The sequence below is a fragment of the Petaurus breviceps genome, unplaced genomic scaffold (assembly GCF_028583685.1).
Source record: "Petaurus breviceps papuanus isolate PSGF00001 unplaced genomic scaffold, PetGlider_PUasm1.0 90702, whole genome shotgun sequence".
Classification (NCBI taxonomy): Eukaryota; Metazoa; Chordata; class Mammalia; order Diprotodontia; family Petauridae; genus Petaurus; species Petaurus breviceps.
The window spans coordinates 7,102,396-7,125,862 of record NW_027187317.1 but is presented as its reverse complement, the minus strand read 5'-3'; the positions used below and the strand labels follow the sequence as shown (position 1 = coordinate 7,125,862).

General features: G+C 37.0%; 1 protein-coding gene across 1 annotated transcript in view; it reads right to left on the bottom strand.

Annotated features, from left to right (window-relative positions):
• The window catches only part of USH2A (usherin), a 1,033,591-nt gene that overhangs the window by 772,690 nt on the left and 237,434 nt on the right, over positions 1-23,467 (bottom strand). The window contains exons 19-20 of the mRNA XM_069066041.1: positions 18,712-18,881; positions 15,625-15,769 (exon numbers count right to left, since the gene is read on the bottom strand). Coding sequence (XP_068922142.1) covers positions 15,625-15,769; positions 18,712-18,881 — 315 coding nt within the window. The remainder of the gene's footprint in view (positions 1-15,624; positions 15,770-18,711; positions 18,882-23,467) is intronic.

The following is a 23,467-nucleotide window of genomic DNA, read 5'->3' as shown; positions in this document are numbered from 1 at the left end:
AATGTACTACAGTTACAGTTAATGCACTGTGTACACGCATTAAACATTGGCATGACACAATTTATTATTTTGTGATATATGGAATAGGAGCCTTTGCTTTTCAGAAAGTAGCATCTTTGATCTAACATTAGTATTGCATCTGCCAGTGTCCTTGATTCACCACAATTCTCTTTTTAAAAAATCTGGAGACCATCTTCAATAGGATATTTAAATTGTGATATATGACAGACACACAGAGGCCAAGATAGACACAGGAGAGACAGAGAGACAGAGGCCACAACCAAGATAGAGACTCGGAAGAAGGAAAGAAAGAAAGGAGACAGAAAGGGAAAGGGAGAGGAGAAAAAGGAGAGGGGGAAGAGAAGTAGAAGGGAGGGGAGAGGGAGGGAAGGCAAGGGAGGAGAGATGAAGAAAGAAGCAGGGGAGGGGAGAGGAGAGAGAGAGAGAAAGAGAGAGAGAGAGGAGGCTATACATAAATCTCTAACATATGCCTTAGTGTATAGGGAAATTAAAAATATCCAGGCATAAAAGATATGGTATATATTTTCCTAAAGGTGTCACTGTAGTACCTGTAGCAACTTTGTTAGAATGAATCGACTATAATTTTTATCTATTTAATTTTTTTTAGTCAGATTTGGTAAAGACACATCTGTCAAAATAATTTGCGTACCATAGCTTCACAGACTCAAAGTCACATTTTGTGTATTTTAATTATGTTATTTTAATGCATTGCTATATAATACATATTTAATGTATTATAAAGCTAAAACAGTATTTAAAAGCCTATGATTGCTGTATGCTATTGTATGAAAGAGGGCACCAAAAAGACCAATAAAGACAGATGGCTCATATAACTTATGTTAAAGTCATATATCTAAATGCAGACATGGCGACAAAGGTCATTAAAAACTTTGCAAACAAGCCTTTTCCTTGGGTGGCCACACACCCAAACACACACACACACAGACACACACGCACACACAATTGAAGTTGGTGAATAAAAAGCGGTTAATTTTGTTTTGTTTGAAATAATATCATTTTAGTTTTAGAATCGAAGACAGATGCCAGCATTTCACTCTGAACAGATGGTAATTCCATCTAATAGTGCATCTCTGTATTAGTAAGGTCTGTTGTGTATACAAACAGTAATAAACACTAGGTAAGGATCAAAATAAATTTTAATTGTTGACATTAAATTCTGGCAGCTACAGTTCTAAGGCTGCAATACTCTTTTCTCAAGTCTGTCAGGTTTACTAATGTTACAAAAGCTTTTCAGAAAGCTGCCAGATTCTAGTTCCAATAAAAACATGTTTACAGTACAGTTTACAAACCTTTACCAAACTACCTGTTTCCATCTCCTGAAATGATAATTCTTCAATATTTATAGGGAAATTCTGCTTTTCTGATCCAATGGTTTACCAGTATTCTTTTGATGAATGTCCTCTTGAAGAGGCTAGAATAAGGTATGAACATTCACTCCTTCCTTTAAAGAACCAAATTGTAAAAGCCTGGCCACACATACTTTCCCTCTCAAAGATCTGTCTTTACATTGGCAGGCAAATACGGGCAATTCATCTGCTTCTCTCGACACTGATACCATAGATTTTATTCGTGCTACTCCATCGGGCCAATGAGATTTCCCAGATTACCCTACTGTCAGCTGTGTTGTCCTCTACAATTCACCATGGCCTCAAGTGTGCTGGGTCACCGATTGGTACAGTCACTTCTGTGCTTGCTGCCTCCAACGATGTGGTTATAAAACCAATAGCTACAATTTCTTTAAGGTAGCTGCCCTTTTCAAATTCTAAAAAAATGCTGCCTGTCTTTTGGGTGACTATTCAATAACAAGCAATCGTTATAATCATATTTCTTTTTTAAAAATAGATTTTTTTTAAAAAAATCGTGAAAAATATATTGCTACCACCATATGGGCCAACCAACGACTCACCAACCGATTTAAGATGCAGCATATTGAGCTGACCATATGTTACAGTGCTGTTGAATGGCTGAGTGATTCATGCCCGTCACATTCTAGTATATCAATTAAAGCTCCTTGAAGTCTGCATGATTTGTGTCTCTGTTATTAAACCCTGCTAATTCATCCCACTTACACATCTGTTATAAATCTCTAGGAGTGCTGCATGATTCATGGCAATCTGGGAGCATGCTACAGCAAATTCTTCTCCTTGTAATTAACAGTAAATTGTTTTACTGCCATGCAATGAATTTTTCAGTTATATTGCAAATGAACTCCTAAATGTGCGGTTCTTTCCTAAGAACTGACTTATATCATTAGGCAATTAAAAAGTATCGCTTTGAACCAAAAGCTTTTAATCAAGAGAAATACAACTTAAACAGAGCTTAAAGACCATGGAAATTCAACGGGTTGACTAGCGAATAATGTAATCCACTTTCAGAAATGTTCCGAGAACCAAACAAATAACTTTGGAGCATTGAACGATCTCACTAAGAGAGCATGGAACGCCTTCTTGAGAACCCTCAGTGCGCCAAGTTTAAGAAGATACTGTTCATCTCGGAAGTTCCTTAAGTCAGTCATCATTACCAAATTTCTCAGATTTGCTTCTCTATCTACTTCTCAGATACATTTCTCTACACTTCTCAGATACACTTCTCTAATTGTAAAATAGTGCCTTTATTCTTGAAATAAATAATTGGATAATTAGCCAAGCCGAATCATCAGAGGATTCCAGTGCTGTTCAAGTGTTCTTGTCAAAGGTGAAGCAAATTCATTTCAGCTCGCCTCTGCAGCTTTCTGAAGAGGCTTTGATGCTTTTTCCCCCACATTCTTGGCAGCAGCCTCAGATTCATGAGTCCATACATCAAGTCACTAGTTTAACAACAAATGGAATTCAATTCAAAGAAGGGAAACTAATTGAAGGACAGCAACAAAAGTGTTTGGTAATGTGCTTTTTAATATGGCATGCCACATTTGCATGATAATTTTTCCTTTTTAGCATGGAGCAGAAAGTGACTAGCTTAATGAGGGATTATTCAAGACAGGAATGAACAAAATGCATTCATAACTAAGAACAAAGATTGTATTATGAAACGAAAACAGGCAACTGCCGAGAAGTAACTGGATGATTGGTTTATGCATTATGAATAAAAAGGTAGAAAAATATTTATATTAGTATTCACTAATGACTATATATACAAGATTGTTGTAATTAAAATTATAAATTAACATATTAAGAGTGCTTGTTTAATCACTCTGGGTCCTATTCACAATGAAAAGACTTATGTACATGCATGCAAAACAATGTATGTTTTCAACCCAGCAGCAAACAGCCTCTGCATTTTACTTTGGCTTCAGAAAGAAAACTTAATGCACCACTAATTACCTGGTTAATGGGATATGGGTAGCTTTAAGCCTGTGGCATATATTTCTCAGAAAGACCGATTTATGACAAGCAAAGGAAATGACACATTGTAACTATATGAATGGAGCTCAAAAAAAGAACCTCTCTCAAAAAGGGTTTACTCTGGACCTCATTCACAAAGGAAGAAAATGCACAAATTGCCTAGATTAAAAGGGTAATCAAAGAGAAAATGACATCAAGGAGCCTATGACAGTCCATCAGCATCATTACTCCAGTAAACCCAGAGGCAACTCCAAAGCTTCCAATACCACTGCTTAAGGAGTCTGCCAAGAGGCCAGATGCAGCTGCCCCTGGAAGACTATCTTCCACAAATTAGCTTTTGAACCCTGTAATTGCCATCAAAAGAAAAGGAACAGCAATACAATGCCCTAGTAAAAGTGCCATCAATGCCAATCATAGTTTTAATTCTTTTTTTTTAGTAGAAAAGGACAAATAGGAGACAGTTACAGCCGTATCACTTTTACCTAGTTGTTAACAAAACTTATCTAGATAGAACTTTACAAGTCTTTCTTTATATCATACTGAGATCTGAGAAGGGAACTATATGCTCTCTTACTCTGACACTCTTAAAAGGCTCAATGATACTTCTAATATTTGAAGCTCCTGCCAAATTACATTCTTATGGTAACTATGTCCTTCAAGTTAATTCTACCTCCCCTGCTTTAGTGACAGGTTTAGAAGCAAGAGCCAGAAGAATGATGATTATACAAATACCTCTATGTGGTTTCCCCACACTGTAGCTTTTAGACACACAGAATAGTACCCATTCTCACTGGCTAGACCTAAAATATCAACATATTCACATTTTTCATCCAGACATGAAAAGAAAATTTTGGAACATATTTTGTCCAAAAGGAAAGAAAACAGGTAGAAGAGAAACTGAATGAATGTAGATTATGGCAAGTGACCAAGGGGTATAATTTTTTTTGCTTCATTTGACTCAAAGAGTTTGAAATTTTCATATATAGTATGATAAACTAAACCACAGTCACCAAAGCTATTTTTTCTTCCTAATGTTTTCATGAGTTGATTAATGAATTAATTCTTTACCTAGCAAATAAACATATAGTTCATTTTGGTATCAGGTATGAACGAATCAAAAAGTTAAAAATCAGACTGTAAATGAGTTCTTTTTATATCCCATTTTAAATAGCAACAATTTGGAAGAAAATTACTTTCATCTGAGAATCAGAGGATAACAGATTCTAAGCAAAATTTCATATTCTCTCAATAAGTACATGCAACACACACACAAATGAAATTCAGACCAGGAAGAGGTTTTAATGGGAAGAACTATGATATTCTGCATGTATGGTATCACTGAAGCATCCAGGAGAGGATGCTATGTAGGCACTATGTAGTTCAATGCAAGTGAGAACTATTTGGTATTTGGGCATAGAGATGCTCAACTCTGCCCTAAACTGACTTCAACTAAGCAAGAAAATAAGTTCCATGAAAAAAATTAAAGATATCAGAGTAGATGAGATATTGGTGATCAGGGAGTAAAAAGGAGAGCAAAGAATACTTGAATCTGAATTTAGAAAGGGTTTTTGAGAATGGTGAGTGATAAGCAATGAAGTTAACAGAATCAAGCTCTTTCTGTTTCCTACAGAGGTTATTTAGCACCTTTGTGCTCTTAAAATACTTAGCTACTGAAAGTTAAACCTATGCTAACATATTCTCACATAATTTAGATAATTCTTTTTTTTTTTTTTGGAGGTCAATTGGGGTTAAGTGACTTGCCCAAGGTCACATGGCTAGTGAGTGTTAAGTGTCTGAGTCAGAATTTGAACTCAGGTCCTCCTGACTCCAAGGCCCATGCTCTATTCACTGTGCCACCTAGCCATCCCCAATTTAGATAATTCTAACTCCCCTCAAAAAATGTTGCTTTATATGCTCATGAAAATTGATAGAATCTAAAATTATGTCATCTACCCTAGTAGACTCCCAGATGTTATAGATTAGACTACCAAGTACTTCTCTTCTCCACCTTCTGGGATGCTTTCCCTCCTACCTCTGACTCTTGGACCCTTTAGGTCTCTTTAACTCTAAGGTCACTTCCTTCAAGAAGATTTTTTTATAATTTTTCCAACTGTTTAAGCCTCCCTTGACAAAAATAATCACTTTATATATATATTTTTAATGTATCTTACATTTATTTATCTGTGGGCATATTTTATCCCATCAATTGAATGTTAGTTTTGGAGCAGCTAGGTGGCGCAGTGAATAGAGTACTGGTCCTGGAATCAGGAGGACCTGAGTTCAAATTCAGCCTCAGACACTTGACACTTCACTTGCTGTGTGACCTTAGGCAGCTCATTTAACCCCAGTAACCTTGCCTTCCCCCCTCCAAAAAGAAAAAAAAAAGAATGTTAGTTTCCTAAGAGCAGGTATCAAGACTTTACTCCTTCCTTTGTATCCTAGCACCCAACAGGGGTCATCTCCAGTTGTCCTGATCTGTATCTTGCCATTCCACCCAGATGCCTCAAGAGAAGAGAGTGAGGATGGTCACTCTGTATAGACCTGCCTCACTTAAATCCAATTCACTTGCAAGTCATGGCATCAACTTCCCGATGCCACTGTTCCTCTTCCAGAACAAAGAACAAACAACAGTACCTAACATACCTAACTGGGCAGCTAGGTGACACAGTGGATACAGCACTGGGCCTGCAATCAGGAAGACTTGAGTTCAAATTTGGCTTCAGACACTTACTAGCTATGTGACCCTGGGCAAGTCTCTCAACCTTGTTTGCCTCAGTTTCCTTATCTGTAAAATGAGCTGGAGAAGGAAATGGCAAAACGCTCCAGTATCTTTGCCAAGAAAGCTCTAGATGGGGTCATGAAGGGTCAGACATGACTGAAACAACTGAACACCCCCTCCCCCGCAACAAAGTACTTAGCACAAAACGGGCATTTACTAAATACTTGCTGACTGATACGCTACCATTAAATCTTTCACAGGGAGGACCTCTCTCAACATGTCTTGACCTTGTGTGCAAACCAACTGAGCACCCAAGTCATTCATTAGTTATTTCTCAGCCTCTCTAAATAACAAACTCACTTTTTTTTTCTGGTTATCCATCTTTCCAATGAAATCCTTTATGCCACTTTTCCTATACAATTCTTCCTTGGTGATACATTGCAGCCTAGTCATGTACACCATACACCTTACCATTGCCCTTTGTATGACCAATAACTTTAATATGAACGAATTTATGAAAAAAAATTTATTGAGCATTTGCTATGTAGCAGATATGATGGATACAACTTAAAAAGGCAAAGATGGTCCCTGGTATCAAGGAACTTACATTCTATAGAAAAACAAGACATATGGAAGAGTAATAGCTTCGAAGAGAAAATTTGGTCCAGAAAGTTATATGTATGTTGAGTAGGGACATATCAAAGTCAGTTGACACCTCCCCACCCCCACAGGAACAGTGGTAGCATTGATTTGATCCTGAGTTATGACTATAGAATGGGGGAGAAGGGAACGATAGCAAGGAAGATTGTGGAGTGGATGGTCAGGGGCGAGGAAGTGGCATTTAGACAGGGTTCTCCTGAAATGGTGTTCTGAGAGCCAACTCATAAAGCAGAAGGATGATACCACAGGGTGCATATTGTCTAACTGGAGTGGCCACAGGTTTGGCAAGGAAGCTGTAGAGTATGTATCCAGAGCAAAAGATGTGAAGTGTTATTTGGTTGGGGCTTTTCTATGTTTCATGAAAGAGCATGGTTTCTTATGTGGGTTGTCAAGGAGGTTGCAGAAGAGGTAGCCAGAGAGGAGATCATTACATCACTCTTTTTTTTTTGCTTTTTGGAGGGCAACTGGGGTTCAGTGACTTGCCCAAGGTCACATGGCTAGCAAGTGTGTCAAGTGTCTGAGGCCACATTTGAACTCAGGTCCTCCTGACTCCAGGGCCGGTGCTCTATTCACTGCACCACCTAGCCGCCCCCATTACATTACTCTTAACCCCACAACATCAACAAGAGCATACTACTACTGAAAGGATAGACCTTTGTTTCAAGGAGAAGTCTTGTATGAGTCTAATCACTGAACAATTTTGCAAAGACAATCCCAGACCATTCTCTAACCCCTGTTCAATTCTGGGTCTAGCTCAGTGTCCAGGAGCAACATATCAGTGTCCAGGACATATGGACATATGACCTAGCTTTATAGGTTGGGAGGGAGAGAAGAAAGGAAAGCAGGGAAGAAGGAAGAAAAGAAGGAAGGAAGGAAGGAAGGAAGGAAGGAAGGAAGGAAGGAAGGAAGGAAGGAAGGAAGGAAGGAAGGAAGGAAGGAAGGAAGGAAGGAAGGAAGGAGGAAAGGAGGGAGGGAAGAAAGAAATAGAGGGAGGGAGAAGAGAAGAAAAAAGGGAGGGAGAGAAGAAATAAGCATTTATTAAATGTCTACTATGTGCTAGGCATGTAAAGGTTAAGATTAACAGAGAGATTAAGTGACTTGTCACACAGCTTGGAAGTGCATGAGGCTGGATTATAACTCAAGTTTTCCTAGCTTCAGGTCTAGTACTCTATCCACTGAGTCACCCAGTTGGATTTCTATACAGCATAAGACTGTAAAGCAATGATCTCCTTATCTCCACCTTTTGGAATCTCTGGCTTCCTTCAAGGTTCGGGTCAAATTATAACTATTAGCAAAGAAACTTTTCCGGGCTTCACATCTGCTGCTGCCATTCACTCTAATCTTCTGTCTACTCTGTATGTATCTACTATATATGTATATTTATATACATGTCTCAACTCATTGGAATGAAAGCCCCTTGAGAGCAGGGACTTGTTTTTGTTTTTTCTTTGTGTCTCCAGCATTTAAGCATAGTGCCTAAGGCATGGTGTTTAATAAATGCTTGATAATCAAGAGATTGATTGATATATTTTCCATCTAATTGTATACCTTAGTTTGGACAATAGATATTCTTCATTCATTTTTTTCTCATATGAAAAATTAGGTCAAAATCATTTTATGTAATTATGATTCTTGTTTACAAGTCTTTACAACGTACTGGATATTGATGCCACTAGCATAATGTTATCCATAAATGGAGTATCTGAAGGACATCACTGTCTATAGGGAATTCCTCTTCCATTTGAACTCTAAGCTTCACATCCTATGCAATGGTGCCAACCACCTTAGGAGAGCATATGTCTCTCTTTTTATATCTTGTTTGATGTTACTAATGAGCAGATCACCAAATCAATCAAGCAACAAGCATTCATTAAATACCTATTACATGCCAGGTAATTGTTCCATGCTGGGCAAACAAAAATAAAAATGAACCAGTACCTGGCCTTGAGAAGCTTATAATCAAACTGGGGAATACATTTGGGGGAGTCCCAAAAGCCTTGATGTAGATAGTGAGGCTTGAGCTGAGCCTTGAAGGAAAATTAGATTCTACAAGACCATGAAGTGGGAGTGTATTCCAGATATAAGGGATGTTCACTGCAAAGACATAGAGACAGAAAGATGGGCCACCATGTTGGAGAACCAGAGACCAGTTTAGTTGGACCATGGTTCACATGAAGTAAAGCGATGTGTAATAATGCTAAAAATGTCAGCTGAAGTTGCATGGTAAAAGGCTTTAAATACCAAGGTGAGGAGTTTATACAGTGTATCCCAAATAGTTCAAGTGAGAGAGGAGAGGGCTTGAACTAAGGTGATCACTGTCTAAGTGGAGAGAAGGAAAAGGATATAAGAGATATCATGGAAGTAAAAATTATGAGCTTTAACTACTGATTGGGTATGTAGGGTAAATTAGAAGAAGCATCGAGGATGGTCAAGGAGAGACCCTGGATGACTGGAAAGACAATGAGGTCCTCAACAGAAATAGGAAGTTTAGAAGAGGAGTGGGTTCAGGAGGTGAAGATAGTGAGTTCTGTTTTAGGCATGTTATCCTTCTGATTATATCTTTCAAATAACCTTCTTTGATTTTGACATATTCCTGAGTGATACACAGCCAGGTGGTGCAGTAGAAAGACCACCCAACTTGGTGTCATGAAGACTTGAGTTTGAATCCAGCTTCAGACACCAGTTCTGTGATTCTGGGTAAATCACAGCTTCTGTCTGCCTTAGTTTTCTCATCTGTAAAGTGGGGATAATAATAGGACCTTTCTCACTTAACCCCAATTGCCCTACCTTCCTCCCTCCAAAAATAAAAAAAAGAATAATAGCACCTATCTCTAAGGATTGTTCTGTTCTAAGGACCAATTGGGATATTGTAAAGCAATTTGCAAACCTTAAAGAGATAAATGTACTAGTTATTATTATAACTGAATGAGGCTTTTTAAGGTAGCATTTTGTTCCATCCAATCAAATCCTATTTTTCATAGTCAACAAACAATCACAAGAGCAAGATTTTCTATTTCCTTCAACTTTCAGTCAATTGTCCGATATCAAGATGTTACAGTATGCTGTAGAACACACTATCTTTTACCACCTTATATTTTCTCCTACCTTATGCCAAAGATGCCCTGGATATATAAGTAGATTATTCTCACAAATATTTTGGAAAGATATATCACCAATGTCCAGTACTTACATGTAGTAAGTGCTCAATACATGTTTCTTGATTAACTGAAAATACAGGAAGACGGATCGGTAATTATTGAATTTTTTCTGTTATCTTTTTATGGTAATGAGATCTATAGTATTTAGGTGACAGTGGATAAAGTGCTGGATCTGGAGTCAGGAAGACCTGAGTTCCAATCCCGTTTCAGACACTAGCTGTGAGACCCTAGGCAAGTCACTTAACCACTTAATCTCAATTCTCTCATATGTAAAAATAAATAAATATGGCACATACTTCCCAGGGTAGTTGTGAAGACCAAAAGAGGTATTGGTAATGCACTTTGGAAGCCTTGAAGTACTACATAAGTGCTAGCTATTATTATTGATATCATTATTCTGTTTTTTTTTGCTTTTTTTTCCTTCAGTGCCTGGAAACTATTTACCTCAGCTTAATTCTTCTCTGTGTTCCCTCAGATTGTCACAATTGTTCTTCCAGCTTTTCTTTTACTTAGTGGCATTTCTACTTGCTCATGCAGGACTTAGAAAAGAGTTTGTTACAGAAATCTGTGTAAATCTTTTTTGAACTTTGCCTGCTCGTTGTATTAATTTCATCTTTAAATATCCGAATGGCAAACAGCTACATTTTTTAAATGATTTCTTTCTCTTGTATGGGGTGATAGTGTACAGAATCTTCCATCTTCCTTCTCCTTCTCCTCCTCTGTAAGATTGAGTAAATGTCTGAATTCTAAATCAATGTTGCTCTACATTGCCATCTTACTCTGCTTTTCAAGGGGATTAATCATGATAATTTATGACATTTTAATATAATTATACATATATAATATTATAATAATATATTATTTATAACATTTATACATCTAATACCTAGCATTTTGGATTTTCCAAGTGCTTTATAAATAATATCTCATTCTATCCTCACAACAACTTCTGGGGAGGCAGAAATTCTTATTATCTCCATTGTACAAATGAAAGAACAGAGGTTAAATGACTTGCCCAGGATCATATAGCCAGTAAGTATCTGAGGCCAAATTTTAAGTCAGGCACCCTGATTCCACGTCCACTACCTAATTCTCTCTGATCAAATATTTGCTGGCAAAAAGATAGTTTCTGTGTTCTTTGGAGCTCCTCATTGTAATGAATTATTTAAATTGGTTAAAATTCCTTTGTTTCATGGGTCTTCATGACTGCATATGACTTATACAGACAAAATAAATGGACAATAAGGTGGGCCCAGAATTGAATAGGAGGAGGAAAGGGGGATAGATTGCCTTTGAGAAATTGCATGATTCTCTTAATGACCCCAATCTTCTCTTTGAAACAAAGACCCATCTTTTGCATGGCAAATATTCTTTCAGTTTGTTGCATGGCTGCAAGCCTTGCAGTACCACCGTTTCTCAAAAGCTGAACTTGAGGATCACGCAAAGGGCAGTGGAGCGGTGCATGATAGGCATGAGCAGGCTGTACCATATTATAAATGAGAAATTATGCAGGGAAAGCAGTGTGAAGGATAGCGGCAGAAAAATGCACAATCTGAAAAAAGATGGACATCAGGGGACAGCTTTTTCCAGCCCCCTGAATTTGCCTACTGACCCATCTCATAAGCCATGAAGGCCCTGGTATGTAAATCTCTGTAGCAAGTATTTACAAATCTGACTTTTCAGATATTAAAGTTTCAGGGTTTTTCCCTTAAGATGATCATTTCAGGGAGTTCTTTAAATTATCTTTCTTCCTACTAAGATAATCATATGAGGAAAGGGCTTTTGATTACCTTACTCTGCTCTCAAAAAAACATTTAATGAACAAGTTACTCAAATCCTATATAAGGAACCCCTAAATTATTTGGAAGTTCAGGGATTGCTTCTTCTCATTAAGAATCAAGAAGATATATTCTATAGCAAATAAAAACATTTGTTTGCATGATACTAACTTCTATATATCAATACAGTCACTGCTCATAGCTAGCAGTCTCTCTCAGATAAAAATGTAGCTATATAAACATGGTTCTCATGGGAGAATGGTTGTTTTTGGATTGCTCAATAATGATGGTGGGGAAAGAAAAGAACCTACTAAAGTATGCATATACATATAGATATGTCTGTCTGTGAGCATAAACAAATACACACATATAAATATACACACATATTTTGTTATTAATTTTAGTTGGGTTTGACTCTTCATGACTCCATATGGGGTTTCTTGGCAAAGATGTTGGAATCATTTGCCATTTCCTTGTCCAACTTATTTTACAGATGAGGAACTGAGGCGAACAGGGTGAAGGATTTGTCCAGGGTCACACAACTAGGAAGTGTCTGAGATCAGATTTGAATTCATGAAATCTATCTGATGCCAACTCTAGTGTTCTATCCATTGTGCGGCCTAGCTGCCTATATGTGTGTGCACATACATATGTGTATATATATATATATATACATGCATATATGTATATGCATGTATATCTACAAATAACAGACAAATGTATGTAGGTATATATACATTTATGTATGTGTATGGATATATATACATATATATCCTATGATTTCATTTGTGTAGAGGACTATTCAGTGATAAAACTCCTGACAATGGAGAATAGCAGTTATTATACAGTTTATAAAAATAAAGAGTTGCCTGAAACACAGAGTGGTTCAGTGATTTGCCGAGAGTCACAGAGTCAGTATGTGTCATAGGACAGATCTAAATCAAGATTTTCCTGAATCTGCAGTCAACTTTCTATTATTCTATTCTATTACTACATGATACTTCTCCTCTCGTAGGTACTTACTCTTCAATAGGCCTAACAACATAAATTACTTGGGAAATAGCTATTTATTTTCCGAAAACTTCTAGGAAAACTGCAGTGCAGATGGACAGAAATGAGGATTAGGCAATCATCTTATAACATATATCCCAATAACTTTAAAATGGAAACATGATCAGAAAATTAGTGGTCAAGCATTTAAAAATTGTTTACTATATGTGAACATTTTGCAAAGTGCTAAAAACAAATTAGAAGACAACCAGATTGGATACATTTCATAGCTATCACTAGGGGTTTAATTCTGAACCAAACAAATGACAGAGATGATCACGAAAGATAAAATTGATCAGTTCAGTTTTGTGGAACTGGAAAACTTCTGCACAAATTTAACAAAGCTAGAATAAGAAGAAAAACAACCAATTTGCATGGGTTAATTTTAATTGACTGTGAGGGTTTTTTTTCTTTTAAAAAATTCTCTGTCATACAGCATTCCTCTCTTATAAGAGGAGGGGAGATGAATTGGGAAATGCAGGTGATATAAAAATAAAAGATATCAATAATTTATTTTTAAAATGTGTGATTCTTATCACCCCTGCCCTTCCTCTCTCCATGGTAAATATCATTGCAAAAGTAGAAAAGGACCCCATAGGATTGATGGTCATTTTGTATTTTCTTTTATTCCATAGGTTTTCAAAACAAATAGTACATGACCAAGTGACCATTTTACTGGTGATGAACTTCTTTGTAATTATATGGGCTTGTCCTCCAAAAGTGACATACTCAAAAGTTTTTTTGGGGGGTGGGGAGTCTGTTTTTAGCATGGTAGAATCTGCCAGAGTTTGTACTCTTCAAACTTAACCTTCAAAAGCTCAGGGTCAATAACGCCACCACAAAGTACTGAAGTAAGATGGAGATACATTCAAATAATCAAGAATTCAATAACAGAGAAGGCAAATATATATACATACATATACCCACACACACACACACACACACACACATATATATATATATATATATATATATATATATATATATATATTCTCTTGCTTAGAGAGGACTTAGAGATTGCTATGAAAGACTGCCTATTTGGTGAAAACAGAATTATCTAAATAAAAAAATTACCTCAACTGAATAAACCCTTAATTTTTCAGAATTAAATTTAAAAATTACCTCAATTGAATAAACCCTTAACTTTTCAGAGTTAGTAAATATTTCTTTATTTTCCTCTCATGTAGCAGGAATCTACTGGGTCCATTAATAACAGGATACCATTTTAGAAGGGGGAATCTAAGGAATATTTTTTGCAGCTACATAATTTTTTTGCACAATATCTACAATTCATCTAAGTGTCTCTTACCCTTTCCACATCTGGGCATTTTCTCAAATAGCACCAGGAGACTAAGCCTCATTAGATTGCCAACGAAGAAATTTTGTGACTTGGAAATTTACTGAACTTCAATTAACTCAAGTTAGTAAGGCACCTAATCAGAAGTAAAACCTTCTTACTAGCCTATGCAAATTAAGTTAGTTTTTAATCCATCCTTGAATAAATGAATAAAACCTTTTCATATGAACAGTATATGCCTCTGATAAATCATAGGGGATTTTTAGGAATTTTACCAACTTGGTATTATTTTATAGACCAAAGAAATAAGAAGTTACTCAATTATGAAAGGGTGATAAAACAGCAATAAGGTAAATTGTACTGTTCTGAATGGCCAGATCTGATGGCCTTTCTCAATCCTCATCCTTCTGGATCTCTTATAGCATCTGACATTGTTGACCACTCTCTCCACCTCTACGCTCTCTACACGTGCCCCTTTCTGTATCTTTAGGACACTGCTCTCTTGGTTCTCTTCCCATATGTCTGACCTTCTTATTAGCATCTTTTGCTGGATCATTATCCATATCCCATTCCCTGTGGCTGCCCCACAAGGCTCTGTCCTGAGCCCTCTTAGCTTCACTATCTACACTATCTATAGTCTTTCTTGGTGACCTTATTAGCTCCAGGGTTTAATTATCATTTATATGCAACTGACTCCTAGAGCTATATATCCAGCCCTAGTATCTCTCCTGAGCTTTGGTCCTACATCAATTGCCTGCTAAATATTTTAAACTGGATATCCCCTCAACATATCCAGAGTGTTATAGCTATCCTTTCCACATTGTACGGGTTTGGGGTGGAGCACCCTCGTGATCTGGAAAATCCAAATAAAAATTTTTTACCCTTCTTTCATACTAGAGAAGAAGTCTGAATTACTATTATACTAAAAGATAAAAAAATACTGATATTATACAATACTATATATATATATATATATATATGTTTCTGAATTTCTAATCTTTTTCTGTGACACAGGCAGGCCTTTGGTATCACCAGCGGCTTCCACAAAACTCCTAAAAAATTCCCTTCTAATGTAGTCCTTTGACTGAATTCAAACTTCATAGAAAAATCCCTCATCCTGTGAAGTTTGGAATCAGTCAAAGGACCACACTTAAGGACCTAGAGGGCCACATGTGGCCTCAAGGCTGCAGGTTCCCCACTCCTGCCCTAAGATCTTTAAAGACAGAAGTTGTTTCATTTTTATCTTTTTTGTCCTCAGTTCAACAGAGTGCCTGGAATATAGCAGGCGATTAATAAATAGTTGTCAATTGACTTTGAAATTAACAGAAGATTAAAATATTAACTCTCAGGTCAGAGATAGGCAAATCCAATTCCCTGGTGGCCACTTTTGAGAGTCAGATCACCTTGGCACCTCCAACAAACTTCAAGTTTAAATTCTTTACATTTCTAACTGCAGGACAAGGGGGCAGTATGGGTGAAAAATAGAGCAGGACAAATGTGGGGGAGAAATAAAGAGCAGCAAGTCAAAGTAGAACATGGTACATGAGATATTTTTAAAAGTATATTTTAACTCGCTTACCTGTTGCTAAGGTCTGTCCCATTCCTGGCTCACTGGTAACACACCCTATCAGATTGCAGAGAGAAATTGTGAAATTGTATATCCTATAAGGCTTTAGTGCCCTTACAACATAGAAGCATTCTTGGGCTTCAGCAGTGTACAAAACCTGTAAAGAAAACAACCAATGACAATGTGGCATTTCTAGATTTCCTGTTTGTTAATACATAATTAATAGTATAATAGATTTTAGCCCCTATATTCAAAATTCCATGAGTTCAGAGAGTGAAAATGATTTTCAAGACCCATTAGGAAAAGGAATATTTGGGGGAAGGGAGATGGGGGGAAGAGATTCTCAACAAGCTAGAATTTAATTGATAATTATACCATCACACTGTTTTATGAGGTAATAATCCAGTTCCTGAGTGGATAAATGAGGAAACCAAGTTATTGCCTCATAAAGCAGCGTGGTGGGATGGTTATTGCCACCAACAGTGGAGATAAAGGATGATGACAGTGTCACTATTATGTGATGAAATCCAAGCTAAACCATGGAGCAGTTTAGGCATAAGGACATTAGGGTAGCGTGGCCAATATGCTGAGAAGTAGGGATGGATAGATAGATGTGAGTGTGTTAAATAAACACTATCCTTTCTCCTAAAACTGAACTAAAAGGAAAATTAACTAGATTATTTCAGCATTCAAATAAAGTCAACTTGCAATTGTCTGGCTGACTGAGGAATACCATAAAGGCATTGCCCAAATTAAATCCCCATTCTAAGTTCCCCTCCAGTTTACTGGCTTGAATGGAGGCAGAGGAGAGTTAAAGAAGAATAAGAAAACCTGAACCATCCACAAACTAGATTGCCAACTTTGGATAAGCTGAGAGTTTCGATTCAATTGAACATTTATGACATGGCTACTATGTACCAAGCACTGTACTTTGGTGTTGGGTTTGGTGAGGGAGAAACAAAGTTTAGATAATTTTGTCCTTGAACTCACAGAACTTATATTTAGCTAAGGAATGGTACATATTCTATATGGGTAACAATAATGAAAAATAGCAATATAAGGGAACTTAAGAGGTATTAAATAAATCACAATGTGAAATCTGTGGGGAAGGAAAAGGTCATTATTGACAGGAAAGACCAAGGAGGAATCCATAGAGGAAGTGGCATTTGGGTTGGTAGAAATTCAAAAGAAGAAATGTATGGGGTACATTCAAGATATACATTAACCTGATTTGGCTGAAGTATATGTTGGATTGAGGTTAATCACACAAGATAAGTTGGAAAGCACTTGGAAAATGCTTTCTGAATGTAGAGGCTCATAAACACCAGGTGAACAAATTTGGATTTTAACAAGTACATAATAGTGAGCCCCTGAAGATTTTTTTTAAAGCAATTGGGGTTAAGTAACTTGCTTAAGGTTACATGGCCAGTTATTTCTGGGTGTGGTGCTAAGTGTCTGAGCTCCGATTCAATCCCAGGTCGTCCCAACTCTGGGGCCAGTGATCTTACTCACTGCACCACCTGGATGCCCCATCCCTGAAGATTTTTGAGCAGAGTAATATGAACAGACCCACACACAAGCAAGATTAATCTGGTTGCAGTGTGAAGGATGAAATGAAAATAGGGAGAGTACAACCAGAGAGAGAACTAAGCATTGACTGCATACTTCTAACTAGAAAAATGAGCAAAGGAACCACATAAATTTATACATTCTGTAATCTTAGAAACCAATTTATTCATGATTATCTTCTGGGTATTGACTTTGAAATAAAAAATATAGTGTAATCTAACCTAACATTTATTAAGTGGCTACCATATGCAAGATAAGAGGCAGCATAGCATAGTGGATAGAGACTTGGCTTCAGAGCCATCAAGACCAAGTTCAAGTCCAACCTCTGACATATACTGGCTTGAACCAGATTTTAACTTGGGCAAAGTGCTTCATTTGTCAGTGCCTTACACAACTAAGAAGACTGAAAGGATGATGTCATCTTCAACAGAGATAGGGAATTTTAGGAGTTTTGTTTTGGAAATGCCCATGGTACACACACTTGCCTGAGTATTTAGTCATGAGAAGCTCCTTGACCAAAAGGACTGCCATGGCAAAACAGAAGCAAGGAAGCTACACTGCCCTAAGTCAAGGTAGTGTTCTTGTTGAATATTGTTTATTAACATCCTTCAACTGCTATGACTGAATAAATCTCTTTTTAACAAATATCAGTTATTCTATGGCTATTTCTTTTTAAAAACATATTTATTCCAAAATTAAACCAAAATTGCTAAGGAACTGGCCAACAGAAATCTATTCCTACAAGCTCACCAAATCACCATCTTGCATTTGAATCTCATACATCTTCCATAACAATGACAAATATGGTTAGTGAGCATATATTTGCTTATTTTCATAGAGTCCCTGAACAGATTTGCCCTGTGGTCATATTCATCGAGGGACCTTGTATAATCTTAATAAAAGGATGATTTGTTGGGTGGGGGAGGCTTTAAGTCTATATTCTGTAACATCAAGTTAAATCTTTTTTTAGAAATCAATAAATGAATGTTCAATCAAAAAGCATTTATTAAATTCCAGTTATGACCCAGGCACTCTGCTTTGTGATCCCTGGCACACAATGACAATATTGGGATGATATCTGACCATCTCTTTATTTTCTGTGCCTTTAAGGAAACTATGTGACTTTAAAGATGTGGTCTGATGACAACAAAATGTTTGTGAAAGATTATTCCTTCTTACATTTTTATCAGACATCCTTGATATACATGTAGATAATTTTCATGAATATTTTGCAAAGATAAGAAAAGGAGGCATATATGTTGGTAGTTACAAATGTTCTATCACCTTTTTAGATTAATAATATATTCTGAATATTTGTTTCAGTTCTTTTGGTCACATAGTTGACTAAATTTCAAATAATTAGCAAAAATTCATGCATGTCAATCTAAGTCTATTGGTCAAAAAAGATACAGCCTTTATTTTCTGACCCAAACAGTAAAGAGGATTTTGGAATACCAACATTATTAGCAAGGATAATAATGTAAACATATAAGACAACATTTAATGAAGAATGATGGAAAATAACAGTACCTGTGAAACTTCAAGGAAGGCTAGCTGGTGAGGTGTTTGTTCTGAAATCAAGTTGACTTTATACCCTGTTACTTCTCCCCTTGATGCATTATTTCCTGGTTTCACCCAAGAGACATTTAGTGAATATGGAGAAAGAGGAAAAACTGAAGGAGGTGGCATGAAAACAGGAGCTGAAGACAGATAAAACATTGGTGTTTTGTTCTCATTGCTTTATATCATGATTGCAAGTTTTCTAACAGTATTTGTGCTCTAGTTCTGTTTTCTAAATTGAATCCCAATCAAATGCCCCTTTAAAAAAGAAAAGCAACATTCAAATTCAAAATGTATTTTCCTATTGTTTTTATGGTATCCAAATAAAGTTATTTCCTATATACAGAATAAAAAAAAACCTTTCTTTTTAGGGTGTTAAAATAAAGAAATAAGAGATGATACTAAGTACCTCCTAGATAAAGGGTAGGAAATTATTGAGGAATAATCAATGAAAAATTCATACTTTTAAGAGGATCTCATTAAAATAAAGCCTGACTCACACCACAAAGCTCTGACCAAAGGAAAAGGCTTCATTGCACAAACATATTAAATGCAATCTTTTTCTGGGTAACAAGAAGACACGAAATTAATCTCCATCATTGTTAATCACGTGGGCTTCCTGTTTTAGGTATCTGAAGCAAAGTCACATTCACTTAAGTGGAAAAGCCTCAAAGAGCTAGTAATAAAATAAGGACAAGTCATAAAAAAAATTCTTAGGCAAAAAATATTGCACTGAGACAAACCAGTTTTCTATCTGAAAAATTACTGTTCAGAAACAAGTAAACTTGAAGGATCCTACTATCCATAGGGACTTTAAAAAGTTTTAAATAAATCTTAGTTGGAATATTCACATATATGCACACACATATATTCTTCTGCTACCTTTGGTATCCTGATATGGATTTCAAAATGTGCTAACCAAAGGTGTATTACCAAAGGACCTCATCTCACTTCCATTAGCCAGTGACCCATAATATTATGAGGGTCCAGTATTGCATTTTCACCCATTACTTTTCATTCCTGACCTTGATTTTCCCCTTCCAGAATTCCATGCCTCATCACTTGTGATAGCATGGTTCTATTATTTGTCCAAGATGGCTAATAGTCATTAAGAGATCCTCAAGTACAATGAACATTCTGTTCATGAATATTCCCATGAATGCCAACATAAAAATGACTTTCCCTCAAAGGCCCTTACCACTCAAATATAGATCAGGATCTTGGTTTCTTTGAACATAGTCCATGACAGGAGGAGGAGGGGTATGTGTGTGTGTGTGTGTGTGTGTGTGTACACAAATGAAAGGTTTTCATGTAATGAAAAGAGAAGGGTTTTTTGTTTGTTTTTTGCTAAGTGCATGGTATTAGGAAGAATCTCATGGCGAATCTATGGGTATTGAGAAACTGATTTAAAAATTTTCTGATTTTCTTTTCTGTGACCTTTAGTTGTGACATCCAGGACTGGAAGTGGCAGAATCAATCAACAAGGATGTATTAAGGACTTATCATGTGCTTAGCACTGTACCAAGCATTAGAAATACAAAGATAAAGGAGAAATATTCCCTACCTTTAAAGAGCTTACTTTATAATGAGGGAGAAAACATGCATGAATATACACATATGTATATGCAAGTATATGTATACACACTTATATACTCATACACAGACATAGACATACATATGCATTTATACACATATACACATGTACATATATACACGTATGTACACATATATAATATACACATATATGTATAAATGTATGCCTATATGTGCATGTATACACATGTATGTGCATGTGTGTATGTATATTGTTGCTTGTCTTTCAATCTCAAAGAGGGCCAATGACATTATAAGGGCAATGTTCTATTGTGTATGAACGTATGACTTGTGTATGAATTGGATTTAAGTGAGACAGAGTTACACAAATTTGTCATATACATGCACACACACATATGATACATACAAAGTAGGTACATCATAACCTTAGAAGGGTGTATTAAAAGCTTGGTGAAACAGGAAAGGCCTCCTGCAGAAGGTAATATTTAAAATGAGTCTTAACAGAAGCCAATAATTGTAAGAGATGGAGATGAGAAGGGAGAGAATTGCAGGACAGAGAAAGTGATTGCAAAGGCATGAAGATGGGAGATGGAGAGTCATGTATGAAGCACAAGAAGGTCACTATGACTGTCTGTAAATATGTGAAGGCCAAATGATGTATAAGAAGAATGGAAAGTTCAGAAAAAGGCATGTATGTCTTGAAGGGCTTTAAGTGACGAACAGCAGTTGGATAAAAGTAACAGGGAAGCAATACAATTGCTTGACTGGAGGAGGGGAAACTTTAGAGAAAGTTATTTCAGTTAAATCATAACATCATAAGCCTCCACTCTACTCCTTTTCTGACACTAATTTTTGCCAGGTTTCCTCCTATCCATCTGTTTCTTCTCAGGCTGGCACTTCATGCATATCATTTCTACTAACAGTGAGGGTCCTTCAAGGCTCTGTCCTAGACCTTTTCTCTCATTATCGAACCTCATCACTTGATTTCAATTATCATCTCTATGCAGATGAGTTCAAATCAGACTCAGACACTTAGTAGCTATATGACCCTGGGCAAGTCACTTAACCCTGTTTGCCTCAGTTTCCTAATCTTTAAAATGAGCTGGAGAAGGAAATAATAAGCCACTCTAGTATCTTTGCCAAGAAAACCCCAGATAGAGTTAGGAAGAGTTGAGCACCTCTGAAACGTCTGAACAGCAGCAGTAACATGCAGATGACCCATAGATGTAAATATCTCCACTCTAGTCTCTCTCCTGAGTTCTACTGCTTCATCACCAACTGCCTAATAGACATTTTGAGCTCAGTGCCTCACAAGTGTGTCAAACTCAACTTGTCCCCAACAAAACTCATTATCTTTACTCAAAAAGTAATCATACTTCTGAAGTGTTCTAATACTACTAAGGGCAACTCAAGTCTCCCATTCACCCAAGTTTTCAAATCTCACCCTTATATACACACCCTCCACTCCTCAATCTTACTCATCCCACATCAGTTTCCAAAGCTTGTTATTTCCATGTCCATAACATGTCCCACAAATTACCAATTCTTTCCATTCACACAGCCACCATCCTTGTTCAGACCTCATTACCTCTTACTAACCTTATTTTAGTAACCTCCTATTAGAATACAAAATTTTACCTGGATAAGGAAGACTTGAATTCAAATCCAGCTTCAGATCCTTATTAGCTGACTCTCAGCAAATCATTAACTTCTGTCTGCCTCAGTTTCCTCACATGTATAATGGGGGTAATAATAACACTTACCTCCAAAGATTGTTGTGAAGATCAAAAGAAATAGCATTTGCAAAACACTTTGAAACCTTTAAGCACCAGGTAAATGTTAGGGATGATGGTGTTGATAAAGGATGATGATAATCTCTCCCCACCACAATCTATCCTCCATGTAGTTGTCAAAGTTATTTTCCTAAAGTGACCATTCTTGCCCCTGCCACCATCACCCCCACTCTCTCCTACACATGTGTGTACATACACACACACACAAACTCCAGTGGTTTCCTACCTAAGAATCCTCTATAAACTCTTCTCACATTTAAAGCCCTTCACAACTGGCCCCTTCCTAACTTCCCAGCCCTATGCATTACTCTGCTCCACACACTCTATAATCTAGACATTCTGACCTATTTACCATTCCTCCCATACAACACTCCTCCTATGTCCATGCCTTTGTATTAGCTGTCACCCAAGCTTGGAATACTGGTCCCTCCTTACTTCTGCCCCTTCACATTTTGGTTTCCATCAAAACATTACCCGATACTGTGCACATTTAAGTGTTGTGCCCCCACACACAAGCACATACTGTTTTGTGTAGCTATCTTCCCCATTTGAATGTAAACTCCTTGAAGGGATGCACTGCTTCCCTTTTGTCTTTGTATCTCAGCACAGTTCCTAGAGCAGAGTAAGCACTTAAGAAATACTTGTTGACTGATTGATGATGGAGTCTCTCAAATAGCTATGTTGGTCCTCAGAAAAGAGACATAGAATTCCATCACCAGGCATGTGCTTAAAAACATAACAACAACTCTTCCAAGCTGCTAGGACCTGATGAGTTTTGTACTTCACCTGGTTAACCTTCAACAGCTCCAAATGACCTCCATACCATGAGAGCGTTTTAGAATAGGATTTACTGGAAGAAATCACTCATGATTCCTTTTTCTCTTGCTGAAATAAACATGTAGCTTCTCTTTTCTCTCCTCTCATTTCAAGTTATCTGGTGTTTTATTATACAAGATATGATTAAAATATAATTACCCTGAATATGTAAATATCCATCTATCTTACATGACAAAGAAGAATTATCAGAGGAGGAGACATCTCATATCAGAAAAGAGTAGAAAAAGATTGGAAAAGTAGCAGTATTGTGCAGTAGAAATAGCATGCAATTTAGAGTCAGAGGACCTGGAGAAGAAAGAGGAAGGAAGGAAGGAAGGAAGGAAGGAAGGAAGGAAGGAAGGAAGGAAGGAAGGAAGGAAGGAAGGAAGGAAGGAAGGAAGGAAGGAGGGAAGGAGGGAAGGAAGGAAGGAAAGAGGGAAGGAAGGAGGGAAGGAAGGAGGGAGGGAAGGAGGGAGGGAAGGAGGGAGGGAAGGAAGGAGGGAAGGAAGAAAGGAGGGAAGGAAGGAAGGAGGGAAGGAAAGAAGGAAGGAAGGAAGGAAGGA